This window comes from Pseudoliparis swirei, chromosome 18 (genome assembly GCF_029220125.1).
Source record: "Pseudoliparis swirei isolate HS2019 ecotype Mariana Trench chromosome 18, NWPU_hadal_v1, whole genome shotgun sequence".
NCBI classification, from domain to species: domain Eukaryota; kingdom Metazoa; phylum Chordata; class Actinopteri; order Perciformes; family Liparidae; genus Pseudoliparis; species Pseudoliparis swirei.
In genome coordinates this window covers 26,284,391-26,307,636 of record NC_079405.1, presented here as the reverse complement: position 1 = coordinate 26,307,636, position 23,246 = coordinate 26,284,391, and the positions used below count along the sequence as shown (strand labels likewise).

Genomic DNA, 23,246 nt, shown 5'->3' with positions numbered 1-23,246 from the left:
ATATTATGTAATCTGTCAATACATCCCAGACATCCCAGTCTGTAAATAGTTTTATTCATGCCACAGCTGGTCGACAGCTTTTTATGTCTTATATAAATTAATGATCTATATAATTATATATATATATATATAAATATATATATATATATATATATATACAGATCTTGTTAATTAATATATATAAATATATTTATATATATATATATATATATATTATGAACGAGACACAGGGACAGGAAGTGCAGGGACACAAGAGACAAGGACTTCAAAATAAAACAGGAATCGAGAGCCGATACCTGGTCCTCCTCTCCTCCCCCCTCCTCGTCATATTTCAGGATGTTGTCTCTGACGTCGTCCTCGGGGTCGATGAGCAGTGGCTTCGCCTGGCGCTCCTTCTCTCTGCGCTTCATCCACACCACGAACAGCAGCACCATGGCTGCGGAGCGCAGAGGAGACGTTACAGAGAACACGCCGCGCGGCGCCGTGCCGGGGGCCCCGTGCCGGGGGCCCCCGCCCCTCGCTCGCCCCGCGGCGCCCGCACTCACTGAGCAGTATGATGATGCAGATGAGGATGGCGATGATGGCGCCGGTGCCGAGGCCGGCGGCCGCCACCGCCCCCGTGGCGCTGCAGTCCCCGTTGTCGTCGCAGTGGCACACCTTGACCCGGATCACGGAGCGGTTGGACAGGGGGGGGTTCCCCGAGTCGGACACGACGACGGGGATCTCGTACACGCTCGCCTCCAGGTACGGCAGCTTCAGCCTCAGCTGAGCGTAGTCGCCTGGAGAGAGAGAGAGACAGGGGAGAGAGGAGAGAGAGAGAGAGGGAGAGAGAGAGAGAGGGAGAGAGAGAGAGAGAGGGAGAGAGAGGGGAGAGAGGGGAGAGAGGGGAGAGAGAGGGAGAGCGAGAGGGGGAGAGAGAGGGAGAGAGAGAGGAGAGAGAAGGAGAGAGGGGAGAGAGAGGGAGAGAGAGGAGAGAGAGAGGGGAGAGAGAAGGAGGGGGGGGAGAGAGAGAGGGGGGAGAGAGAGAGGAGAGGGGGGGGAGAGAGAGGGGAGAGAGAGAGAGGGAGAGAGAGGGAGAGAGAGAGAGGGGAGAGAGAGGAGAGAGGAGAGAGGAGAGAGAGGGGAGAGAGAGAGAGATAGGGAGAGAGAGAGAGGGAGGGGGATTCAAGATTCAAGATTCAAGATTCAAGATGTTTTATTTGTCACATACACACACAGGGTGTGCAGTGAAATGAAAGTGGCAATGCTCAGCAGGAATGTGCAAGGGCAACAAGTACACACTATTTACAAATAAAAACAACACAATATTTACAGTAAGTGTGTGTGTGTGTGTGTGTGTGTGTGTGTGTGTGTGTGTGCCTAAGAGGGGCAGTTGTGTGGGTCTATGTGGGGTCCTGGTGAGGTCGGAGTTCACAATCCTGATGGCCTGAGGAAAGAAACTCCGTCTCAGTCTCTCTGTTCTTGCAGCGTGACTACGGAGGCGCCTGCCTGACCGCAGCAGCTGAAACAGTCTGTTGTTGGGGTGGTGAGGATCCTTCATGATCCTGCCGGCTCTGGTTCTGCACCTCCTGGTGTACAAGTCCTGCAGGGTGGGAGTGTAGTTCCAATAGTGCGCTCAGCCGAACGCACTACTCTCTGCAGAGCCTTCCTGTCCTGAGCGGAGCAGTTGCCAAACCAGGCTGTGATGCTTCCTGTCAGGACGCTCTCTACAGCTCCAGAGTAGAAGGACTGAAGGATCCTCTGGGAAACTTTAAATTTCCTCAGCTGCCTGAGGTGGTAGAGGCGCTGCCTTGCCTTTCTCACCAGAGTGTCTGTGTTTGTTGACCATGTCAGATCCTCGGTGATGTGGACTCCCAGGTATTTATACCGCTCACCCTCTCCACAGTAGTCCCGTTAATCCCCAGTGGTGAGTACGTCCTCTGTTGTTGTACCTTCCTAAAGTCCACAATCAGCTCCTTAGTTTTGGTGACATTCATGAGGAGGCTGTTGTCCTGGCACCAGAGTGACAGATCAGCAACTTCCTCCAGGTAGGCCTTCTCGTCGTTGTCGGAGATCAGGCCCACCACCACTGTGTCATCCGCAAACTTGATGATGGTATTGAGTTGAACCTGGCCACACAGTCATGTGTGTACAGGGAGTACAGTAGGGGCTGAGGACGCAACCCTGGGGGATCCTGTGTTCAGGGTGAGGATTTGGAGGTGTGTCTGCCCACCCTGACCACCTGTGGCCTGGCGGTCAGGAAGTCCAGGATCCTAGCACACAGGGGTGTTCAGTCCCAGCTCAATCAGCTTGCCGGCCAGTCTGGAGGGACTATGGTGTTGAAAGCTGAACTATAATCAATGAACAGCAGTCTCACATAGCCCCCCTTCTGGCTGTCCAGATGAGAGAGTGTGGTGTGCAGTACCTGGGAGACAGCATCATCTGTGGATCTGTTTGGGCGATAAGCAAACTGCAGCGGGTCCATGGAGGAAGGGAGGAAGGCGCAGATGTAGTCCTTTATCAGCCTCTCAAAGCATTTCATGACCACCGAGGTGAGGGCCACCGGTCGGTAGTCATTCATACATGCTGGAGAAGCATTCTTGGGCACAGGGACAATAGTGGATCTCTTGAAGCAGGCGAGAGAGAGGGAGAGAGAGAGAGAGGGGGGAGAGAGAGAAGGAGAGAGGGGGAGAGAGAGAGGGGGAGAGAGAGAGAGGGGGGGGGAGAGAGAGAGATGGGGGGAGAGAGAGAGAGGGGGAAAGAGAGGGGGGAGAGAGAGAGGGGGAGAGAGAGATAGTTGGTGATGGAGATAAAACATTAAGAGACGGAGGGAAGTCAGTGGGAGAACCAAGAAGAATGAGGAGGAGAAGGAGGAGTGGAAGGAGGAGAAGGTAGTCGAGAAGGAAGAGGAGAAGAAGAAGAAGAAGAAGAAGAAGAAGAAGAAGAAGAAGAAGAAGAAGAAGGGGGATGGAGAGAGAGTTGGTGATGGAGAGAAAACATGGGGGAAGTGGGGACAACGTTAAGAGACGGAGGGGAATGAGTGGGAGAAGAACAAGAAGAAAAAGTAGAAGAAGATGAAGTAAAAGAAGAAGAAGAAGAAGAAGAAGAAGAGGTAAATGAGATTATAGACGGTGAACTGCGGAGGAACAACATTTTGTTTACTGCAGGATATGATGTCATCATCTCTTCATCTCTTCGTGTCGTCGTCGCGGTAACGACGGACCGATCATCCTGACATGTTTACGCACGAGAGCCACCGGGACGCGCTGTGACCTTCAGCATCACTCAGTCGAGCTGAAGACGAGCGGCTCGGTGGGGGGAGGAGAAGAAGAAGAAGAAGAAGAAGAAGAAGAAGGAGAAGAAGAAGAATCCATGTATGATCACATTCGTCCTCGAGAACAACCGCCGCGGCGGCGCATCCGTCTGGGTGACGGCTCGGCCGCTCGGGGCGACGGCGTGACGAATGGATCCCATTTGTCACGAGCGACGGATCGCACGGCGCCGCTCACCGAGAGCTCCGAGACATTTTGTTAAACTCAGACTAAAGTCGTCCCCGGCCCCCCTGATGGATGTCTCCACTTCCTCCGCAGAGGGCTTCTGCCTCCCATCTGTTACGTTTATGGTTTTAATCCAGCCGGGTGCGCTGAATACATTCACCCACACACACACATACATACTGTACGCCACGAGGGGCGGGTGGGATGTCACGCGGTAAAAAACAACAACAACAACGACGCTACTCGGCGTTTAAGTACCGCTGAGGCGGGAGATGGTCCAGTTGCGGCGGACGCTGGCGGGGAAGGACGGCAGCTCGAAGACGAAGGGCCCCACGTTGGGGTCGGCGTCGGCGTCCGCCGCCGTGATGTTGACCCTGGAGTTGGGGCGGGCCAGCGCGCACACCTGGGACTCCCTGGGGATCAGCACCGGGGCGTTGTCGTTCACGTCGATCAGGTAGATCTGGAGGGTCCCCGTCCCGCTGGCTTGAGGTGAGCCTGAGGAGGAGGAGGAGGAGGAGGAGTAGGAAGAGGAGGAGGAGAGACAAATTCAAATTCTTCAAATTCAATGTCATGATTCTGGCTGATTCATGTGAGACGACGAGGCGTAAACAGTCGGTCTTGTTTACTGAGGAGGGGGCAGCGCTGTGTACATGTGTAGCCCCTCCCCCCCCACTCCTCCCCCCTCTCCGGGAAAACAACGCTAACCCGTCACTCTGCATCCAGAGCAACACAAGCCCGTCATAACTTATTCAGGCATTTTTTCTCTCTCTCACGGTACGGAAACAGAAGTGTCGGGATGAGACGCGTTGTGTGCCTTTGATGTTTTATGCATCGCCGGCAAATCTCCGATGTGCTTTAATCATGGCGAAGAACCGACTGAGGAATGTTGTTGTTGTTGTTGTTGTTTCTGCGCCTCGTTGTTTCGAAGAAAAGTGAAGTGTTGTCTCGGATGGTCCGTCTCAATGCAATCTGGTCAGGATTTAGATTTTTTAGAATATTTAAAAAGCCCATATGCATTTTTAATTAACTTGTTACTTTGAGCGGTTACTTCTAAACGGGACAGTTAAGCGACGCTTAGTAGAGTCACCGGGTGCTAACATCTCAATATAAATGACAAAGAAGGATATAATCTCGCTTTGATTGTTCCTTATTTAGTCATTAATATTGAATTGTGAGGGAATGACTTAAGACAGGGACGTTTTCAGGGGGCTTAAAGCTGTGCAAGCACTGGCAGGAGTGTGGGCAATCTGCAAAACAAAGACTCATAATTGATAATCGCTCTCATTTTCTGTAGGAGAGTGTTTGCTTCCACCGGGATGTCGTTCAAATTACAGATACAAACATATGGCGGGAATTAAAGTGATCAACAGACTCCAGTGAGCTGCTGCGGATGTGATCAGATCATCATTCAGGACTGAGTTCAAAACACAATTTGAGGTAAACTTCTACATTTCAGAGGAATTTATTGTACTTTTTATACGAGAATTTTAGCGACTTGGTTACTTTTACTTTTAAGATGAATCATAATATGACGATATGATGATCTGTCGGATTAAAGTAGGCACTAAATCAATATGGGTCATTCAGATGGTTTTGAATTGATGACATGATATTCATAAGAGTTTTTCTAGTAACAATATACAACGTTAATGCAAATTAATGCTAAATCACATGTTTTATGTATAGATTTTTCATTCAATGTAATAAAATGTGTTCCACGTCTGAAAAAACACGTGAATCCAGACACTCTTTTGTTGTGTGTGAGCAGATCATGAACCCACAAATCATAGTAATACAGTTATTAAAAACAGTGAATATATAAACAGTTAATATAAAACCATCTTTTTCTATTCCTTGGGAGTTTTTCCTGATCCGATGTGAGGTCAAAGGTCAGGGATGTGCCATGTGTACCGATTGTAAATCCCTCGGAGGCACAGCTGTAATTTGTGATATTTGACGAAACAAACTGAATTTAATGGAATCGAAAATGTGTTTTTCTGCCAAAACTCACACTTTCACTTTTAATACTTGCTCCAGTTTGCCGATTTTAAAACTGAACTTCAACTCGAGTATCATTCCACAGATGAAGACGGAGTTGGTGCACGGCTCCGAACCAACAGACCAGCAGTGATGGATCGCAGCCTTGATCCCCCGTTGACAAGCCCGCTGCCCACAGACTGTCAGCCGGCCCAACACTACCCATGATGCAATGCAGTGCAGTTCACCCCCAGTAGCTCATCTCTTTCAAATTTCAACTTTTTCCTCCCCCTCCAACTGGCGGTAACTCGGTGCATCAACTATACGTAAAGATCTGTTGACCCCCCCCGAGGCCCATCGACCGTCTTGTCGGTTATGATTGGCCGGGTGCTTTGTTGCTTTTTTTTGACGCTTCGCTCGAGTGGAATAAATAAAGAGAATTTCAATCAAAGTGGAATACATCCCCATGTCGACGTCGGGGCTCCGGGATCGATCGCTTTGAGCTCACGTCGGCAAACCCATCCCTCGTTTCTCACCGGAGTAACACACAAAAAGCACTTGGCGCCCCTCCCGCTCGCAGAGAGCAACGAGCGCCTCCGTTTGCAGTTCTCCCGTTCAACTAAAGAAAAAAACTGAATCCATCTTAAATATTGATCAAAAGCCGACCTCATGGTGGCGCTAGAGAGAAGCCAGAGTCATGAGGATTCGTCTTCTAGGGGGCGGGGGCCGTGAACGCCAGATGGACCGGACCATCCGTCCGATAGCTGCGGGGGATTCCGTCACGGTACGTTCAGAGTCGCAACACACACATCGTGACTTACCCGACTTACCATTGTCGAACGCCAGGAACGTGGCCTCGTACACGTTGTTCTTCACGTACACCGACTCGCGGTCCAGCAGCGCCATGGTGGTGATCTGACCGTTGGTCTTGTTGATCTTCAGCCAGTTAGCCGGGTCTGACAGCTTGGAGTACCTGTGCACACACACACACACACACACACACACACACACACACACACACACACACACACACACACACACACACACACACACACACACACACACACACACACACACACACACACACACACACACACACACACACACACACACACACACACACACACACACACACACACAGGCCATTAATACAAACACGAACGACGACGCACTCCTCTGCCAGATGTTGACTTCTCCTCCTCCAAAGCGCCGGGTTTAATATTCATCGCCATCATAAGCAAAACCGGGACGAGCACCTTTGATATATTACGGCGGCGCGGAAAGCCGGAACACGTGTTCACCGAGCTCGTCACCGCGGCGGCTCATTAGCGCCGGAGACCGGCGGAAGAGCCGAACGGCCGAGCGGCGGTCGTAAACAACTTCACCGCCGTAAACAACTTCACCGCCGTCTTTGTTCCCACGCCGTTCGATACGTCGGCGGAGGGCGGGAAAGCGACAGCTGCAATTAAAAAAGCCCTCGTACCTCGTTAACGACGAAGACGAGGCCTTCGAAAACGCCGTAGCCGAGCGGAGGAAGAGCTTCGCTCCGAGGTCTAATGAGGGACGTTTAACCGCGGACAAGAAGGAGAGGCGGTCAGCACGACGACAAGAGGAGGAGGCGGAGGAGGAGGAGGTGAAAGACCCGAGGAGAGAGAGAGGAGACGTGAGTCTGAATGTAGAAAACGTGACGTTGGAGCTGAGAACTAATTCCTCCTTCAGCTACCGACTCTTCTAGGCCGCTGCACACGGAGTCAGACAAAGAGACGCCATGACAGGCACCAGCCCCCCCCCCACACACACACACATTTCCTTCCTCAGAGACTTGAATGAATAGATGAGACTGAATCCAATTCCGAGTGAAGGTGTCAGTCGGGGTGCTGTTAGACGAGCGCGTGTCCCTCGCCCGGCGCCGACGACATGTGTCACCTCCCGCCGGCTTGGTGTGCGGATGGCAGAGCACGTTGTCTTAACCCCTTAACCCTCCGGGTTCTGTGTGGGGGCCCCTGGAGACCCCCGGCCCACATTCACGGCTCAAAAACGAACCCTACAGTCACAGGTACATCAGCTGCTTAAAGACATTTCTTAAATTTAAGAGAATTGACAATCAAAAAAAGATTTCTCCTTTCCGATAAAATGAAGAATTATATATATATATATATATATATATGTATATACTGTATATATACACATATATATATATACACAACTCTCTCTATATATATGAATAAATAAATAGCTATGTATAAATATGTATATATATATACATAAACATATATGTTGTATATACATACACATCTCGCTCTCTCTATATATAAATAAATTAAAGACAAAAAATAGATATGAATATATATATGTACATCTCTCTCTCTTTATATATAGAGAGAGAAATTTACATATATATTTTTTTATATATACATCTCTCTCTTTATGGAAATAAATACATATATATATATATTTCTTTTAAATATATACATCTCTCTCTATGTATATAAATAAATATATATGAATAAATATATGTACATCTCTCTCTCTATATATATATAGAGAGAGAGATACAAATAAATATAAATAAATATATATATAATATATAAATAAATGTAGAATAATACAAACATATATAAATATCGGACACTGTTGTTTTTGTGCCGTCGCCATGTTGAGAGCCACGTCGAGTCAATCCCTCTATCATAGATTAGCTCTTCCTGCTCTGAGCTCTTAAACTCACCAACCTTAACAGGTGATGACGAGCCTCCCATCCCCAGGAAAAGACGCCGTTGAGCTGCGTCGTGGGATTTGTAGAATCCCCTCTAATTGAAGCCGATCGCCGTCCTCCAGGCTAAATGTTTGAGGAGGCTGCGCGCGCTGCCAAGAACGCGGACGGCGTGCGGTGCGCTCGATACACTGGGCGTGAGCGACATCGCTCGGAGACTGGAGCTCTGCTGCCGTGTAGACGCTGTGTAAATGTCAGGATGTCTCGACCCGTGCTGATTCAATCTCAACCTTTCTTTTGGCTAATTTGTCTCTCTTAAGTCTTCACGGAAGAATTCTCGGAGTGCCCCTTTGATCCTAAACCCAGGCTTTAAACTATCGGACCAAGCAGCATGTGCTCACTACGCTGGGATCATATTCTAATAAACAACGAAATACATGTACACACACACACACACACACATTATCTCATGCTGCCACTTTAAAATCCGCTAGCCAAAAGCCTGTCACATCATCTCTCTTTTCCACCAGAGAGGGTGAGAAAGCAAAACATTCAGAGACACGAGCCATCACAGCCTTTCACTCATCCTCTGCGGGAGCTCTAACGGCTCTGCAGATTTATATATATTATATATATATAATATATATATAGATTTATATATATATATTATATATATATAATATATATATATATAGATTTATAAATATATATATAGAATATATATTATAGATATATCTAACTATATATATTATATATATATATATATATATTTATAATATATATAATATATAATATATATATTATATATATATTATATATATATATACATATAATATATATATTATATATATGTATATATAATATACATATATATATACACACAAGTACATCTCCCACTCCTTCCCTCGCTGTCAATTCGGTAACATTTCATCGGGGTTCCTCGGTGGAAGAGGCTGTCTTATTGACATTAAGAAAAATCCATCTCCCACTTTGGAGCTGGCTGCCCTCGGCGGGGCATGTGGGAGTTTCCCTGACACGGGGGGTCGATGCCCGGATTGGCACGGCGCCCGCGGTGCGTCACCCCCACTTAGGAAGGCCGGATGAGGGATAGGTTCAATGAGGAGGAAGAGAAGATGTGGATCTACAGAGAGGGCAGTGTCCAGCTCATTGTGGGGTGACCTCTCTACGCCAGTCGCCTGGCAACGGGTGGAGGTAACCGGGCGGAGGGTCGGTGGAGAATGTCACCGGAGAGGGAGAAACTTTCTCTCAAGCGATGAAACTAAAAATAAATACTTCTAGTCCACACATATTGGAAGCTGTGGCGCTCACAGTGAAGTGATTGGTTTGAACCAATCAGGATGCAGCTGGTAGCGTCACCGCCAGGAACTCAAACTTTTAAAAAAGTACACATGAATCAAATAGAAATATTGTGTATATATATTTGTATGTTTATGTCGTACATTTTTGTATTTGTTTTATGGTAATATGTCTAAACGAATAAAAAATAAAAAAAATATATATTTTATGCTTCACTGTAACGAATCGATTGGGAATTTATGACATTTAATTCAATATTAATGCGAAAAAAATCCACCTATTGAAGGAGGTGGTTTCCTATGACAACTCTGTTAATGCAATAATATATGTTCTTGTATTTTCCATAAATGTATGTCTTTTTAATTGGAGGTAGTTTTGTTTCTATTTTGCCTTCTTATTTATGACACTTACTCTAATTAGTTAACCTTGAATGCGTTATGTGTTATAATTGTGCAATTTATGCAAAGAAAATAAATCAATTAACGCATCTTTAGAGATCATTCTGATGCTTCGGGTTGAGGAGGTCCTGTCAAAATACACAAAGTATTTATATATGAATTAGATAGTTCTTTTTTTTTTATTAATGCAAAAAAAAAAAAAAATGTCATGCATTCTGATTCATTACAAATCAACTGAAATATTGCAAGCCTTTATTTTTTAAATATTGCTGATGATTATATTACAGCTAAGAAAACTCTAAAATCCTATCTCATAAAATTTTAATATTTCCTCAGACCAAGTAAAAAAAGATTTATAACAGCTGAGTGTGTGTTTTGGCTCAGAAAACTTGCCTTTGTTTTGTGTTTAGTTAATTAGAGAATGATTTTGTTTTTAATAACCTACTAGTAATACTTTTTCATGATATTCTAATATTTAGAGATAGGATATTTGAGTTTCTTAAGCTGTAAACCATAATCAGCAATATTAAAAGAATAAAAGGCTTGCAATATTTCAGTTGATTTGTAATGAATCCAGAATGCATGACATTTTTGTTTTTTTAATTGCATTACAGAAAATAAAGAACTTCATCACAATATTCTAATTTTCTGAGACAGTCCTGTATATTCGTGTATTCTGTGTTAATTAATAACCACGTTTGGTACTTTTGTCATATTCAGATATGAAACGATGAATGCTGGGTAATGTTTGTGTACGTTGATATTGTCAAACCTGTCTAGGTCATGTGACGAGGTCATGTGACGAGGCGATGCAACGGTGTGTGTGTGTGTGTGTGTGTGTGTGTGTGTAAAGCACATCACAATACGCCCATTGTAACTACCTTACGCCACAGCGGTGTTCCTTTTTATGTTTTTAATTCTTCTTTTAGTGAGAGTGACAACTAAAATATACACAACAATTAGTCCCCACCCCCACTAGACGGAAAAGACATTACACACACCCACACACACACACACACACACACGTCGGTATGTGTAGATTGCCGTATGGTATTAACATCATAACCCGTCTCATGACATCACTGCGGTGCACTTTTAAGGTACCTGACTATCTGGTGGATGAAGTGGTCGGGGTCCTGGGCGGCGAACACGGTCAGCGTGGTGCCGGCGGGAACGCCCTCCTCGAAGCGGATCATCTTGGGGTTGACGGGGAAGACGGGCGGCTCGTTGACGTCCTGCACCGAGATGGTGACGCCCGCCGTGGACTGGAGCGACGACTGGATGCCGCTGGCCAGGTGGGCCTGGTTGGAGACCACCACGGTGAGCATGAAGGCGCGGTTCATCTCGAAATCCACCGGCTGGGGAGAGAGATAGATAGATATGTACTTTATTAATCCCCAAGGGGAAATTTGTCGTCACAGTAGCAGCATCAATAAACTAAACACACAAGAATAAAAAATAAAATATAAAAAACAGGGATGAAAGATATAGGAGTATACAAAGTAAAATATAAAATAAAATATATATGTATATATATAACATATATGCATACACAATATACAATACTAATGACAAATTAAATTAAATATAAAAATATAGAGAGAGAGAGAGTTGGTGATGGAGAGAAAACGTGGGGGCAGTGGGGACAACGTTAACGTTAAGAGACCGAGGGATGTGAGTGGGAGGAGAAGAAGAAGAAGAAGAAGAAGAAGGAGAAGAATAAGAAGAAGAAGAAGGAGAAGAAGAAGGAGAAGGAGAAAAGAAGAAGGAGAAGAAGGAGAATAAGAAGAAGAAGGAGAAGAAGGAGAATAAGGAGAAGAAGAATAAGGAGAAGGAGAAGAAGAAGAATAAGGAGAAGAAGAAGAAGAAGAAGAAGAGAGAGAGAGAGAGATGTAAATGAGTGCGTCTGATTGCATGATTAGTTCTAATTGTTTTCCAATTTGAGAAATGACATCATCGCTCAGTGAAAACAACGCTCACACACACACACCTGGCCCTCCAGAGCAGGTGTGTGTGTGTGTGTGTGTGTGTGTGTGTGTGTGTGTGTGTGCGCGGAGGACGAAACGGAGACGCAATGAAAATGGCGGCCCGCCGGCTCGGGGGCGGTTACCTTGACGACCGTCAGCATCCCCTCGTTGGTGACGGGGTTGGTGCGGATGGCGAAGTGTCCGGCCGGGTCGCCGCTGACGATGCGGTACACGGCGTTCCAGTTGGGGCTGTGAGGCTGATCCCGGTCCAGAACCGTCAGGTTGGTCACCACCACGTTCACCTTGTTCTCTGGAACCTCCCCCGAGAACTACGGGGGGGGGGAGGGAGAGATGGAGGGGAAAGGGGATGGAGGGGAGGAGGAAATGAGGGAGGGGGGAGGAGGAGAGATGGAGGGAAAAGGGGATGGAGGGGAGGAGGAAAGGAGGGAGGGGGGAGGGAGGGGAGGGAGGGATGGAGGGAATGATGGATGGAGAGATGGAGGGGAGGAGGGAGGGAAGGAGGGAGGGAAGGAAGGAGGGAGAGATGGAGGGGAAGGAGAGGGAGGAAAGGAAGGAGGGAGGGATGAAGGAGAAGAGGGAAGGATGGAGAAGGGGGAAGGAGGGAGGGATGGAGGGGAGGAGGAAAGGAAGAAGAGAAGGAGGGAAGGATGGAGGAGGGATGGATGGAGGGGAGGAGGGAGGGAGGGATGGAGGGAGGGAGGAAGGGAGGGAGAGAGAGATGGAAGGATCGATGGAGAGATGGAGGGAGGAGGATGGGAGGGAGGAGGAGGAGGGATGGAGAGAGAGGAGGAGGGAGGATGGATGGATGGAGGGAGGAGGGAGGAGGGAAGGAAGAGGAGGAGGGAGGATGGATGGAGGGGAGGAGGAGGATGGAGAGGGAGGAGGAGGAGGGATGGATAGAGGAGGAGGGAGGATGGATGGATGGAGGGAGGAGGAGGAGGATGGATAGGGGAGGAGGGAGGAGGATGGATGGAGGAGGAGGAGGAGGGATAGAGGGGAGGAGGAGGGATGGATAGAGGGGAGGAGGGAGGGAGGGATGGATAGAGGGGAGGAGGGAGGGAGGGATGGATGGAGGAGGGAGGGAGGGAGGGAGGGTTAACATTATGCTGACGTCGCTCCAGTCGGAGGTAATTCGTTGATTTATTAAGATTCGTAACGTTTCCTCGTCGTTCGTCTTTATTTTGTTGTTGTTCTGAAAACAAACATAAAGCTCATCAGACTGGAGAGAGAGAACAACAAATGGGCAGAAAGGAGAAAGAGAGGAATAATAAAGACTCATCTCTCCGCTATGTTGATGCTTTGAACTAATTGTTGTTCATTCAGTGTTTACCCGTTTAGTTTCGATGCTTTCCCCCAAATCTGGGTTCTAATCAGCAGTTAGATAAATACTGCAATTAAAGCCGTGAGAATAATGTTTGGCTAATGATCTTTATTATATTATCAGAAACAACTTCCTCTGAAATGCAGAAGAAGAGATGTCCTTCTGTATAACACACACACACACACACACACACACACAGACAGAGACACACATGAACACACACACACACTTACACACACATGGACACACACAAACACATTCACACACACATGGACACACACACACTGACACACACACAACCATCCACACACACACACACACATACACACGGACACACACGGACACACACAGACAGAGATACACATGAACACACACATACACACTTACACACACACATGCACACACACCCACATACACATTCACACACACATGGACACACACACAGACACACACACAAGGACAGACAACCATCCACACACACACACACACACACATACACACGCAGACACACACACGGAAACACCCACACCCACATAAGGACACACACACACACACACACACACACACACACAACTCTATCGGCATCTGACCAAAACACAGCTAACAAAAAAAGGGACAACAACAACATCTCTTCGTTTCCTTTCCTCAACACCAAAAAAGGCGAACGACAGCATTGTGTACCAATAAATAATATCCCCAAAAAAGAGACTCCTCCTCCTCCTCCCCTCGCGCCATCGGTCCTCGGCAACCGGCTCATCGCTCATGTTACACACATCAAGACGCTTTCATTTCCCGAGCAGTCTCTCTCTCTCTCTCTCTCTCTCTCTCTCTCTCTCTCTCTCTCTCTCTCTCTCTCTCTCTCTCTCTCTCTCCCTCTCTCTCTCTCTCTCTCTCTCTCTCTCTCTCTCTCTCTCCCTCTCTCTCTCTCTCTCTCCCTCTCTCTCTCTCTCTCTTTTTTTTTTTTACACAAATCAAAGTCAAGGAGTTGGAAGCATGGGGGGGGGGGGAAGTGGTGAATAATCTCCGGCAATCCAAACTCTTTCAGCTATTCAGAAGCGCCGTCTCTACAGGTGACTCACCTAGCCCCCCCCCCCCCCCAAATAAAATAAAAGCTCTCTACTCAGACGTGTGAAGCCGGCGTGTCTGAGAGTTCACGAGTCTTCTCGTGCTCGCCGGCCGGAAGAATAAAACCCCGGGTTCCCTCTGGCCGAGGTGTGATGCACTTGATTAGAAACCAATAATAAGAAGTAAACCAATATTTCTTTTGTCAATCACAGGATGAGAAACGGAGGCCTGACATCGAGCATCCGGGGCTCATGTGGTTACATTAATAAAGGATTTGAGTGGTTTTTTGTTGTTGTTTTTGTGTGTGTTTTTTCCTTTTTCAAATTTGACGCTTATATATATATATATATCAGCTCGGGTTTCACCCCCGCAAACAATTTCACATAATTAGCGCGCTTATGTTTTTCCTCACGCCTCCCCGTAGAGAGCGGTGGATTCTTCCCCGCGCGTCTGTCACGCACAAATAATTACTGAGCCGCTCCGAAGTCGAGTTGTTTGTGTGGGTAAACAAAAAACAACAAAAAGAAAGTGGAGATTGACAAAGAAAAAAAAACAGGGGAAATGGCGTCTGGTGGGGGGCCACTCGCTTTCTCTCTCTCTCTCCCTTTTTTTTGAGCCTCTCAGCCCTCGGCTGCGGACGGGCGTCTGTTTTTCTCTCTGGAAAATCGTAAGGAATTCCAACGCGAGGAACCCCACGCCGCCACGGTCCTGCAGGTCTACGCACAAGCAGGAGAGATGAGGATGAAAAAAATAAATAATAAAAAATAAAAAAGTGGGCCATGCAGGGTGGCTTCCTGTCAAGACCAGCGTGGAGATAGCAGGGATCCGGGGGGGGGGGGGGGGGGGGGGGCAGAGAGGGAAGGAGCGAGTGCGAGCGTCACCAGAACTGTTCTCGACTTCTCACTTTTCATTCACGGTGGATTATTTTTCTTTTCTCTTCCTCCCCATATGTTGTTCCCTGCGCAGCCTTTCTTCATCTTCCTCTGTTGTTTTCGTATTCCTATTAGAGCCGTTCCGGCCAAGAATAATACCCCCGCATATGCTACTGTGTGTGTAGCATATCGGCTTTATGGGACGATGGGGTAGCATAAAGATTAAATGAGCCATTGTTCAAATGACCGATGCAGCTTTAAGTCCCGGGGTGATGGAGTCAGACCCCATAAAGACATTACATTCCTTATTGATCCTATTCTCTGTTCCAGCTATAAAGCTTTCCCTCCATATGCCTTCTTCTATAGTTCCTCGTATGCGGAGCCGTCCGCACCGAGAGACACCACGACGTAGATCAACGTGTCCTCATCGTGTGCGATGGACGTCGGGAGTTTAAAAACATACAAAATGTGCAGCCTTTGATGTGGAATGTTCCCAAATATCATTCGTTGTTGACATTGTAGCGCGGAAGATTGAGGCGGAGAGGGTGGCTGAATCTTATATTTTATTCTGACCCCTTGACATAAAAAAAATAAATACATAACCTGCCCAAATATCTTGAAATAATATATTTAAGATGACGAAAACTCAACAACGAGCGGTTGAATAAATGGTTTAGCGCCGATTCTGACGAGGAAAAGCAGAAGTCCGGTGACTCACGGTTCTGACGGTCAGTTCTGGGGGGTTGTCGTTGATGTCGGTGATGCTGATGAGAGCCGTGGCCGTGTTGGACAATCCGAAGTTCAAGTTGCCCTCCATGTCGGTCGCCTGGACGATGATGGTGTACTGGGACACTTTCTGTGAAAAAAACAAGCAGAAAACACGTTTGATAGAGAGATAGAAAGATAGATATATACTTTATTAATCCCCAAGGGGAAATTTGTCGTCACAGTAGCAGCACCAATAAACTAAACACACAAGAATAAATTAAAAAAATATATATAAAAAAATAAAATAAAAATAAAACAGGGATGAAAGATATAGGAGTATACAAAGTAAAATATAAAATAAAATATATATGTATATATATAACATATATGCATACACAATACACAATACTCATATATGCATACACAATACACAATACTACATCAAATGCTGAATGATAATACATATGTCTGCTGTGTGACAGTGACATTCGTCAAATGAATGAATGAATGCATGAATGAAGCCGTGCACACACATCACCCCCCCCCCCCCCACTCCCATAATCCAGTAGAAATACTGCAGTCGGTTAGAAACCTCATTTTCCTCATTAACAGATAGACATCACACACACACACACACACACACACACACACACACACACACACACACACACACACACACACACACACACACACACACACACACACACACACACACACACACACACACACACACACACACACACGCACGAGCATACACAAAGGGACGGGAGGGATCACTGTGTTGGTAAAAGGCTTCATCCATTAATGCCTAAAAAGTCCTGGCTTTCCGCTGTGGGAACAGAACCAGGATCATCACTCATTTTAATGGAGGCGCTGTCACTTTAAGAAGCGCCGCGGTGCCGCGGATTATACCAGAAGGTGAGCAGGCCCGTATTTAGTCCAGTTACACAGTGAGAGGGGGGGGGGGGGGGGTAGTCACCGCTCCAGAGTGTACTGCAGTACACACACACACACACACACACTGCAATATTAAAGTGGCGTGACGAACACCATCACGCGTTCCGCGTTAGTTTCGACACGGCCACTCAACAAAAGAGGCGGAGCGTCACGGAGCGTCCACGTCACCGCCGCCGTGGCCACGGAGCTGAACGTTCACTCCGTCCCCAGACCCACTGGAACGAAGACCCTGTGTGTGTGTGTGTGTTTCCGGTATAATCTGCTTTGTCGACGCTTTTCTTCCCGTTAATCCACGTGGCTGCGGCCTCCGTTGTGTCGGAGCGAGGAGGGAGACGTCCAGGACGGGCCGGCGTTCGTCTGTTGTTCACCCGGCGGGTCGCGCTCGCTAACGACTTGATAGCCGGCGGCACCGATGTAATGGACCGCCCGGGGGGAGCGCAACAAACCAAAGACAGACATCTTGCAGAAATAGATGGAGGAGCTATTGCTTTTCTTTCCTCCCCCCCTCCCCTCTCCTCCTCTAGTTTATTCTGTTCTCTTTGTTAACTCACACGCTGTTATTCTTCTGATCTCTCGCTATCGTGGTTGCTCAGTGTTCTCTCTTCCTGTCTCTCTATCTCTCTGCCAGTCTCTGTGTATCTCCATATCTCGTCTCTCGCAGTTTGTTTTTCCCGGGGGTCGTGACGGATGCAGTCGATTGTGAGATCAGTCAAAACCGGCGAGGCCAGTCAAAAACAGCCGTTCAGCATCTCTCCCGAGTCATTATGAGCAGCGCGGGTTTGTTAATCAGCACCAAACCATCCCTATGAATGTACGCTCAACACCGGCTGCCCTTTATTAGACTCCTAATGAAATATCAATGCCGTCTCTTTCCTCAGCAAGCAGAGCCTCCGGTGAACGCGACCCTCGGCACACGCTCCTTTAGATCCCCGTCACGCGCGGCGATCAGAAGACAAAACGCCAGGTGGGCCGCAGGAGGCCAAACGGGCTTTTGACGGACAGGTGAGGAGAAGCGACCGGAGCTGAGCCAGCAGGTGGAGCTCTCACACAGTGTGAGATGTGGCTGCAGGGCTACGTCACACGCCGGGAGGTTAAGGGCCTTCTAGTAGTCGTAGATATCCGCTGAGGCTTCAGCGAGTGGGAACAGGTGGGACGCTCTGAGGCCGGGAAAAAGGACGTGCACACACACCCACACACACACACACACACACACGCTGAGCCAAGCACACTCTGCTGTCCAAAAGCATCTGCCCGAACAAGCCAATGAAGGGCTCTAATGAGTCCGACAGAAGTGGCGAAACAGAAAATCTCTCCGTTAGATCAGAGTCCAGCGCTTGGCAGGAAACGAAGCCGCTTGTATCACGACCAACAGCAACATCCCAGACCCCCCCCCCCCCCCCACACACACACACAGGCCGTGAGCCTATACGGACTTAATTCGCCGAAAGCCGCGAGAGGCCTCAGCGACACCCGTACACCGACTACAAAAACTCAATCCACCCATTTTTTTTTCTTCCCCCCACCGCTGAGACCCAATGAGGTTGTTTCCCAGCCAGGAAGACCGGAGAAAAGAAATAAGAAAACGGCTTCGGGCTATCAATGATTGCTCCCCGACACGTCGAGCCGAGCGGCGGCGAGGACCGGTGGGTAGCTGCCCGCGGTCGGGGAACAAATGGACCCGTTCCGTACGGCGAGAAGAACGAAGGTGGAGAAATAATGGTCCGGACATGCGAGGCGGTGTCGTACAAGACAAACGGAGAGGAGTGTTTTTTTTCTTTCCCGCCCGAAAACGCAACGTACGACGGTGAATTAGTTATACCTGAGCTGAGTGTGCGTTTCCACTTGTAAAGGACCACTCAGAGAGGACGGGACTTACTTTCACTTGTGTCGCTCGAGGATGGAGTTTCCAGCCCGCCGGGCTCCGAGTGGCCGCAGTCATTAGCTTGTCACTTACAATCCGTCTCAAATGGACCCGGTCGGTGCCGGTGGCGAAAAACGCTGGAGACCGGCTCGCTTCATTTCTCCTGACTGCGCTCCTTCTGTACTTCGGCGTGACCCGCAGTGTCAGTGTGTACAGTTTCAGTTCACTAGAGATTCGCCTGGATTAGATTGACTCAATCGGATCGCGTGAATTCGCTGCAGTTGCACGCACAAGTCGACATACGTTGAAAAACACAAGAAACTAGAACGGGCACTCGGTAGAGCGCATACCTTCGCATATGACAAGATTGGGCATTGAATTATGAACATTTTGGCATTAGTTGCATGCCAATTGGATACAAATTTACCGCGCTATGGTAAAAAGAAGATGTTGACCTTTCCTTGACCTTGACCTTTGATCCGATTGATCCCAAAATCTAATCAAATGGTCCCCGGATAATAACTAATCAGCCCACCAAATTTCATGCGATTCAAGAAGATTTTGACTTTTCCATGACCTTTACCTTGACCTTTGACCCGATCGATGCCAAAATCTAATCAAATGATCCCCGGATAATAACCAATCATCCCACCAAATTTCATGCGATTCGGTTCAAAACTTTTTTTGTTATGCGAACAAATAAATAAATAAATAAGTAAATAAATACACGGAGATCAAAACATAACCTTCCGCATTTTCAATGCGAAGGTAAATATGCAGAAAAGTCGCCATCTTCATCACCCCCTCCCTCCCTCTCTTCATCATCTCCCCTCTTGAGTTGAGGACACAAACAGCTCAAAGCTGGTCCCGATAAAAGCTTTTCACCTGAGTCACTCGGATACGTCGGCACTGTAAATCCGAGATATGAACTCAGAACCCACTTCATTAGATACGCCTCCGCATCTACGCAGGCAGCTCAGATTCACACGCTGGATAAATAAAGGCCGTGAGTCATGTGTGAATAAAGCTGCCGGATCAAAGCAAGACATTCAGTTCATCGTCCTTCTGACCGTGACCGTGTGACAGACGCACAGGTATGCGAATATCGGCACGATAAACACGCTTTTGGCACATTTTGATGGCACGAGCTGAAAGAAAAGGGAAATGGCGTTTAGTTGAGAAGACACGGGGAGCATCACTCAGCTGCCAATCATCTGGGATACAAAGAAAAGAAAAGAGAATCCACGCTGGTGGCTCTGAGAGACTGGAGCGGCCTCGTGGCGCTTCGAACATGCTAATCGTGGCTAAGCTAACACGCTGAAGGTTGAACCCTTTCAAATATTTATTTCTCCGCGGAAATACGGAGCAGAAATCAGTTTAAACTACTGAAATAATCATGAGGGTTTCCTCTTCCGCCTCCTTCCTCACGCGAGCTCGTCTGCTAACGCCGTCGCCATCTTAGTTTCCCATGTTAGCATGCTATTAGCACTAAACACCAAAGGCTAGTTGGCAGTCATTCGGGAGGTATTTGGTCGTAAACAAAAATAATTTGACATTTAAATGGCATTGTTTGAGACATGCCAGTGCATCAACACAGTTATAATAATTCACAATCCATTCAATAGTTGCTAAGACAAACACACGTCAACATCGCGGCGGTGCGAGAAAGGAGAGCGCTATCTCCGGTTATCACTCATGTAATTAGGAACATTGTCTGGAGACCATTTATGTCGACAGCAAATGTTGTGCCACTTTTAAATCGAGAGCTATTTGATAGCATAAGTAACACGTCTGAACTGCGAGAGGGGGATGTCAGGGGATCACCAAAGCTATTAGCATTCACCTTCCGGGAAACATATTAATACTTAATGACATTACATCCAGCGTAGTTAAGATATCGTCGAGGCTAGATATAGAGGAACACTCCAGCTATCCATTCCTCTCTGGGAATATGTGTTGAACTGTATGTTCAGTACTAAAAACTTCTGAAGGGAAAACACTGACATGTATCACATGAAAAGGAAAACATTGACATGGATTTGAATAAACTTGGTTTTGTTGTTACAAGTAGACTGCATTATGTTGTGTTGATACAAAGGAACATATTTGAGGTCACAGGTCATTTTGTATTTCCTCACAAAGGGTCTTCATCGGGTCCAACATTTGCAGACGGATTTAAAGAACAGGCCGGGGTCAAGAAGGCTTATCCACTGAAAAAGATCACACGGAAGAACCGACTTGCAAATATCACGCAAGACTTTGCTTTGGTAGCGAATATCCATCCCGAGAGCTGTTGAATACCTGACCCGGACCGAAAGGGAAAAGCATTATCTACAAGAGAGGGCGGGGAGACATGGTTTGAAAACTAGAAGGCCATAAGTGCAGCAATTCAGCTTTTCTGAAGAAAAAACAAGGTTCAATTCAATACCTGCCAGCTGCACATAATACGGCGGTTATCGAGTGAATGCTTTCTTGATTGAATGTGGGCAACAAGAAGTCCACATCCACCTACAAAGCATCCATATTCCCCATTCACCAACCCGTTGACAATCCTCCGATGGCTCTGCTGTCTCGCTCTGGCGCGAGGCGACGCGTTAACGTAAAACCCTCCGAGACGCCCGCCGTCCGTTTGTTTCCGGTCGGGCCGTGCGGATCCTAACAGAGCCAGACTGTGGGCACTCATGTCCTCGAGGCAGTCCAGACGACGTCCTAACCATCAGCGAGACGGTCCGACCCAGAGCGGGCAGTCGGCCCGGTGGACAGCCTGGCGCCGGGCACCCGCCACGCCACGCCACGCCACGCCACATCACGCCACATCACGCCAGACCGTTCCAATCCAGGGCTCATGGGAGATTGAGACAGCCTGGGGCGAAGACAACAGCTCCGCCTGCCAGTGGAAGCGCCGCCATGGAGCGAGGGCACAAAGGGAGAACATCCCCGCCAGCTGTGGCATCCTGACCTCTCCCGCTCCGCTACCCGCTGCACCGGACTCGTACTTCATTCAAAATGTATTCTCATCGACTGATGGACGACTGCATTTTGGGGTTTTCCGCGGCTGAACCAAAGCTGCACGCAAACTTTGTCATTGACAATTAGCGTTATCGTTGTGCAGTAACGGATATTAATACGTCCAGTGCGATGCTGACGGTCAAACCAGCCTTCACCGGCATCTACGTGGTCAAAACATTGGGGTTAAACACGCTAACTGTGATAAATTAAAAGTAAATAATAAAACAAATACATCACTAAATTGTTCCGAGTGTGTTGGGGTTGCTAGAAATAAACTAAATATATCCTCACAGTTACAGATACATTCAGAGCATCTCCGACTGCAAACACACAATCAAGCAATTTATTTTTTACTCTCAATTTCTGTGTGATATTTCAGAATATATGAACTTTATTCATAACTGGACAGTTATATTTCAGCCATGTTCTACTGTAGGATATGTGGACTCAGACCCTCATGTGTCCCCCTTTGCCCGACTTGGTAGCTTCTGGGCAGGAACACAGAGGAAGCATGTGAGGTCAGGAGAGAAGAGGGGAATGGGGGGATGGAAGGAGGGGTTGAGGGAGGGGGAGGGGGGGGGGAGTAATTGGCATTCAGCGGTGTCAGAGGTAAGTGACACCAGGCTAACCTCCGTGTACCCCCCGGTCTCCTCAACACGAGAGAACCTGCCTCACCTCTTAATTAGCACCTGGATATTGTAATGAGACAACGACGACGATGGTGGACGGGAGAGACGGGAGAGACGGCGTGGAATATCAAGCAAGCGCAGCAACGGTGCGTCTTGGCATTCAGTGTCCATACGGCCAGGAGGCACATGCGTGTCTTTGTGTAGCAGCCCATGTAGCAGTGTGTGTAGCAGTGTGTGTAGCAGCGTATGTAGCAGCGTGTGTAGCAGTGTGTGTAGCAGTGTGTGTAGCAGTGTGTGTAGCAGTGTGTGTAGCAGCGTGTGTAGCAGCCCATGTAGCAGCGTGTGTAGCAGCCCATGTAGCAGTGTGTGTAGCAGTGTGTAGCAGCATATGTAGCAGTGTGTGTAGCAGTGTGTGTAGCAGCGTGTGTAGCAGTGTGTGTAGCAGTGTGTGTAGCAGTGTGTAGCAGTGTGTGTAGCAGTGTGTGTAGCAGTGTGTGTAGCAGCATGTGTAGCAGTGTGTGTAGCAGCATGTGTAGCAGTGTGTGTAGCAGTGTGTGTAGCAGCATGTGTAGCAGCATGTGTAGCAGTGTGTAGCAGTGTGTGTAGCAGTGTGTGTAGCAGTGTGTGTAGCAGTGTGTAGCAGTGTGTGTAGCAGTGTGTGTAGCAGTGTGTGTAGCAGTGTGTGTAGCAGTGTGTGTAGCAGTGTGTGTAGCAGTGTGTGTAGCAGTGTGTGTAGCAGTGTGTAGCAGTGTGTGTAGCAGTGTGTAGCAGTGTGTGTAGCAGCGTGTGTAGCAGTGTGTAGCAGTGTGTGTAGCAGTGTGTAGCAGTGTGTGTAGCAGTGTGTGTAGCAGCGTGACTAGCGGAGTTTGTAGCAGTGTGTGTAGCAGCGTGTGTAGCAGTGTGTGTAGCAGTGTGTGTAGCAGTGTGTGTAGCAGTGTGTGTAGCAGTGTGTGTAGCA

General features: G+C 47.7%; 1 protein-coding gene across 3 annotated transcripts in view; it reads right to left on the bottom strand.

Annotated features, from left to right (window-relative positions):
• LOC130208085 (cadherin-4-like) overlaps positions 1-23,246 on the bottom strand; it is a 209,408-nt gene that overhangs the window by 9,807 nt on the left and 176,355 nt on the right. For 2 of the 3 annotated variants that reach the window (XM_056437005.1, XM_056437003.1), the window contains 7 exons: positions 15,843-15,980; positions 11,989-12,174; positions 10,983-11,236; positions 6,275-6,426; positions 3,735-3,971; positions 546-779; positions 297-436 (listed from right to left, as the gene is read on the bottom strand). In XM_056437005.1, the coding sequence (XP_056292980.1) occupies positions 297-436; positions 546-779; positions 3,735-3,971; positions 6,275-6,426; positions 10,983-11,236; positions 11,989-12,174; positions 15,843-15,980 (1,341 nt within the window). The remainder of the gene's footprint in view (positions 1-296; positions 437-545; positions 780-3,734; positions 3,972-6,274; positions 6,427-10,982; positions 11,237-11,988; positions 12,175-15,842; positions 15,981-23,246) is intronic. The other variant, XM_056437002.1, reaches the window with a different exon arrangement.